The sequence below is a fragment of the Rhincodon typus genome, chromosome 48 (assembly GCF_021869965.1).
Source record: "Rhincodon typus isolate 14 chromosome 48, sRhiTyp1.1, whole genome shotgun sequence".
NCBI classification, from domain to species: Eukaryota; Metazoa; Chordata; class Chondrichthyes; order Orectolobiformes; family Rhincodontidae; genus Rhincodon; species Rhincodon typus.
Genome location: NC_063379.1, coordinates 4,855,699 through 4,861,034, shown reverse-complemented (window position 1 = coordinate 4,861,034; position 5,336 = coordinate 4,855,699). Strand labels below are relative to the sequence as shown.

At 50.6% G+C, this 5,336-nt stretch overlaps 1 protein-coding gene across 3 annotated transcripts in view; it reads left to right on the top strand.

Annotated features, from left to right (window-relative positions):
• Nucleotides 1-5,336, top strand: part of igsf8 (immunoglobulin superfamily, member 8) — an 18,030-nt gene that overhangs the window by 9,868 nt on the left and 2,826 nt on the right. For all 3 annotated transcript variants that reach the window (XM_048620853.1, XM_048620855.1, XM_048620854.1), the window contains exon 3: nt 4,126-4,554. In XM_048620853.1, the coding sequence (XP_048476810.1) occupies nt 4,126-4,554 (429 nt within the window). The remainder of the gene's footprint in view (nt 1-4,125; nt 4,555-5,336) is intronic.

The following is a 5,336-nucleotide window of genomic DNA, read 5'->3' as shown; positions in this document are numbered from 1 at the left end:
GGAGTGAATGGGATGGAGTTTGGGTCCATTGGGATTGTTTAGAGTGAGAGTGAATGGGAAATTGTTTTGTTCCATTGGGATTGTGCAGATTGGGAGTGAATGGTAAGGGTTTTGCGTCCATTGGGATTGTGTGAAGTGGGAGTGAATGGGAATGAGTTTGGGTCCATTGGGATTCAGTCGAGTGGCAGAAAATCTGAAGGAGTTTGGGTCCATTGTGATTGTGTGCAGTAGGAGTGAATGAATGGGTTTTGGTTCCATTGGGATTTTGTACAGTGGGAGAGAATGGGAAGGTATTTCGGTGCATTGGGAATGTGCAGAGTGGGAGTGAATGGGAAGGGTTTACGTTCCATTGGGATTGTGTACAGTGGGAGTGAATTGGAAGGTGTTTGGTTCCATTGGGATTGTGTTCAGTGGGAGTTTTTGGGAAGGGTCTTGTTTCCATTGGGATTGTGTTCAGTGGGGGTGAATGGAAAGGTATTTCGGTCCACTGGGACTGTGCAGAGTGAATGTGAATGGGAAGGGGTTTGGGTCCATTTGGATTGTGTACAGTCGGAGTGAATGGGAAGTGTTCTGCTTCCATTGGGATTGTGTAGTGTGGGAGCGAACGGGAAGATGTTTTGTTCCATTTGGATTGTGTAGAGTGGCAGTGAACGGGAAGGGGCTTGTGTTCCATTGGTATTGTGCAGAGTGGGTCTGAATGGGAAGGGTTTTGGGTCCATTGTGATTGTTTACATTGGGAGTGAATGAGAAGGGTTTTGGGTCCATTGGGATTGTGTAGAGTTGGAATGAATGGAAAGGAATTTGGGTCCATTGGGATTGTGTGCAGTAGGAGTGAATGGGAAGTGTTTTGGTTCCATTGGGAGAGAATGGGAAGGTATTTTGGTCCATTGGGATTGTGCAGAGTGGGAGTGAATGGGAAGGGGTTTGGTTCCAATGGGATTGTGTACAGTGGGAGTGAATTGGAAGGAGTTTGGGTCCATTGTGATTGTTAACAGTGTGTGTGAATGGGAAGGGGTTTTGGTCCATTTGGATTGTGTACAGTAGGAGTGAATGGGAAGTGGTTTGAGTCCTTTGGGATTGTGTACAATAAATGTGAATGGGAAGGGGTTTTGGGTCCATTGGGATTTTGTAAAGTGAAAGTGAATGGGAAGGGGTTTGGGTACATTGGGATTATGTAGAGTGGGAGTGAATGTGAAGGGGTTTTGTTTTTTTGTAATTGTGTAGAGTGGGAATGAATGGGAAGGGTTTGGTTCCATTAGGATTGTTTTGAGTGGGAGTGAATGGGAAGGGGTCGGGTCCATTGGGATTGTGTACAGTGGGAGTGAATTGGAAGGTGGTTGGGTCCATTGGGTTTGTGTTCAGTGGGAGTGATTGGGAAGGGTCTTGGCTCCATTGGGATTGTGTACAGTGGGAGAGAATGGGAGGGTATTTCTGTCCACTGGGACTGTGCAGAGTGGGAGTGAATGGGAAGGGGTGTTGGTCCATTGGGATTGTGTGCAGTGGGAGTGAATGTGAAGGGTTTTGGGTCCATTGGGATTGTGCACACTGGGTGTGAATGGGAAATGGTTTGGATCCATTGTGATTGTGTACAATGAGTGTGAATGGCAAGGGGTTTGGGTCCATTGGGATTGTGTAGTGTGGGAGTGAATGGGAAGTGTTTTGGGTCCATTGGTATTGTGTGCAGTGGGAGTGAATGGGAAGGGGTTTGCCTCCTTTGGGATTGTGCGCACTGGGAGTGAATGGGAAAGGGTTTGGTTCCATTGGGAAGGTGTACTGTTGGACTGAGTTGGAAGTGGTCTGCTTCCATTGGGATTTTGTAGAGTGGGAGAGAACAGGAAGATGTTTGCGTCCATTGGGATTGTGTAGAGTGGCAGTGAATGGGAAGGGTTTTGGGTCCATTGGGATTGTGTGTAGTGGGAGTGAATGGGAAGGGGTTTGGGTCCATTGAGATTATGTAGAGTGGGATCGAATGGGAAGGAGTTTGTGTTCATTGGGAATGTGTGAAGTGGGAGTGAATGGGAAGGTTTTTGGTTCCATTGGGATTGTGTGCAGTGGGAGTGAATAGGAAGGTGTTTGGCTCCATTGGGATTGTTTCCAGTGAGACTGAATGGGAAGGGGTTTGGGTCCATTGTGATTGTTTACAGTGGGAATGAATGGGAAAGGGTTTGGGTCCATTGGGATTGTTTACAGTGGGAATGAATTGGAAAGGGTTTGGGTATGTTGGGTTTGTGTAGAGTGAAAGTGAATGGGTAGGGGTTTGGTTCCTTTGGAATTGTGTAGAGTGGGAGTGCATGGGAAGGGGTTTGGGTCCATTGGGATTGTGTACAGTGGGAGTGAATGGGAAGGGGTTTGGGTCCATTGGGATTGTGTACAGTGGGAGTGAATGGGAAGGGGTTTGGGTCCATTGCAATTGTGTGCAGAGGGAGTGAATGGGAAGGGGTTTGGGTCCATTGGGATTGTGTGCAGTGGGAGTGAATGGGAAGAGCTTTGGGTCCTTTGGGATTGTGTGCAGTGGGAGTGAATGGAAAGGAGGTTGGGATTGGGATTGTGTGCATCGGGAGTGAATGGGAAGGGGTTTGGATCCATTGAGATTGTGTACAGTGGGAGTGAATGGGAAGGGGTTTGGGTCCATTGGGATTGTGTACAGTGGGAGTGAATGGGAAGGGGTTTGGGTCCATTGGGATTGTGTGCAGAGGGAGTGAATGGGAAGGGGTTTGGGTCCATTGGAATTGTGTAGAGTGGGAGTGAATGGGAAGGGGTTTGGGTCCATTGGGATTGTGTGCAGAGGGAGTGAATGGGAAGGGGTTTGGGTCCATTGGAATTGTGTAGAGTGACAATATTGTATTCCACTTTCCCTTCCTGTTTGTATCGCTTCTCGTCCTTTCTTCTACCATTTCTTCTTATGCTGGTATTTGTGACTTTCTTTCTCCCGATTTGTCCTTTCTCTTTCTCTTCCTTCCTCTTTGTCTCCCTCTCTGTTGCATTGTTTTTGTATCTCACTCCTCTCCTTCCATCTTGCTCTCACTCTCACTCTGTCCACTGCTGTCTCACTCTCCCTCAAACTTGACTTCACTCACTCTTTCACTGTATCTCCCTCTCACTCTCTTCCACTGTTTCTACATCTCCTTCCATCTCACTCTTGCTCATTCTGTCTCCTGACTCTCTCTGTCTCTCTGTTTCTTGTGTTGTACCTGTCACTCATTGTTTCTCTATCTGTCTTTCTCTCTCCATTTTTCTCTTGTTCTCTCTCTCTGACTCTCTCTGTTTCCCTTTCATTCGTTCTCTCTCTCACTGTCTCATTTTTTCCCTCTTTTTCTCTTATTCTTTCCCTCTCTCTCCCTTCTTCAATCTGCCTCTCTCTCTCTCTACCTCCCTTTCCATCGCTCCCTACCTCTTCATATCCCTCTCCCTCTCTCCCTTTTGTCTCCCTCCCTTTTTCCATCACTCCCTCTCTTCTTCCCCCCCTCACTCCCTCTCTCCCGTTCTTTCTCCTTCTTTCTTCCTCTCTTTCACTCCCTCACTCCCTCTCCCTCTGCCTCCTTCTGTCCCTCCCTCTCTCATGTCCCTTCCCCTCCTCCCCTCCTTTTTCTGTGCTCTCCTTCCTTGCCTCTCCCTCTCACTCAACCTCTCCATCCCTCCCTCTCCCTCTCCCTTCCTCTCCCTCTCCCTGTCACCCTTTCACCCTCCCTCCCTCTTTCCATCCTTCGCTTTCTTCTTCCCTCTTTCTTTCACTCCCTCCCTCTCTATCTCCCTCTCTCTTCCTCCCATTCTCTCTCCCTCCCTCACTCTGTCTCCCGCTGCCTCCCTATCCCTCAATCTCTCATCTCTCTCCCTCTCTGTCACTCCTTTTCCCATGCTCTCCTTCCCTGCCTCTCTCTCCCTCTCCCTCTCGCTCTTGCTCCCCCCTCTCTCCCTCTCCCTCTCCCTCGCTCTCCCCCTCTCTCTCCCTCTCTCTCCCCCTCCCTCTTGCTCTCCCTCTCGCTCTCCCTCTTTCTCTTTCTCCCTTTCGCTCTCTCTCTCCCTCTCCGTCCCTTCCTTCCTCTCCCTCTCTCTCGCTGTCGCTCTCCAAACCTTCCTCCCTCTCTATCCCTCCCTCTGTCCCTCCCTCTCTCGCTCTGTGTACAGTCCTCCCAGACACCCTGATGCTGTCGACACCGTTGGGAGAGTTCTCGAGTCTGGCCCTGCGCGAGGGGGATGGTCTCAGCTTGCGATGCCGTGCTGCAGCCCTTACCGTGCTGCACACCCACATCTCGCTCGCGTTCGAGGTTACCAGGAGTATGACCGGGACCCGTGACACCATCGTTGGCGTCAGGCCTGACCTCAGCGTGGAGAGTCCGCCAGCCGGGCCTTACTGGTCCCGTTTCTACAGGGGCCAACTGGGAATGCAGAAGGTTAAAGGTGACACCTACATCCTGAGGATGGACCATGTCAAACCCCAGGATGCGGGCCTGTACCACTGCACAGCGGCAGAGTGGATACAAGACCCTGATGGCAGCTGGCAGAAGATTCTAGAAAAGAGAATTGGCCTGGAAAACCTCACTGTACAACCCAACGGTGAGTGCGGTCATGAAATTACACCACCTCGGGGCAATTGTAAATGGTGCGGGGAGTGAGGGGGGAGAGTGGGGTTAGACTGGGTGGGATATAGCGGGGAGTGAGGGGGTGAGTTGGATTCAAATGGGTGGGGCATTAAATCGTGCTAGGATTGATGGGGGAGAGTGGGATTAGACTGGGTGGAATATTAATGGGAGGTGGGAGTGAGGGGGAGAGTGGAATTAGACTGGGTGGGATATTAAAGGGTGCGGGGAATGAGGGGGAGAGGGGGAGTAGACTGGGAGGGATATTAATGGGAGCAGAGAGTGAGGGGAGTGTGGGATTAGACTGGGTGAGATATTACGGGGAGTGAGGGGTGAGACTGGGGTTAGACTTGGTGGGATATTAAAAGGAGAGGGGAGTGAGTGAGGAGAGTGGGATTAGTGTGAATGGCGTATTGCGGGGAGTGAGGGGGAGAGCGGGATTAAACTGGGTGGGATATTAAAGGGAGAGGGGAGTGAGAGGGGAGAGTGGGATTAGACTGGGTGGGATATTGAAGAGAATGGGGAGTGAGGGGGAGAGTGGGATTAGACTGGGTGGGATATTACAGGGATCGGGGAGTGAGGGGGAGAGTGTGATTAGACTGGGTGGGATATTAAAGGGAGCGGGGAGTGAGGGGGGAGAGCGGGATTAAACTGGGTGGGATATTAAAGGGAGAGGGGAGTGAGAGGGAAGAGTGGGATTAGACTGGGTGGGATATTAAAGGGAGAGGGGAGTGAGGGGGGAGAGTGGGATTAGACTGG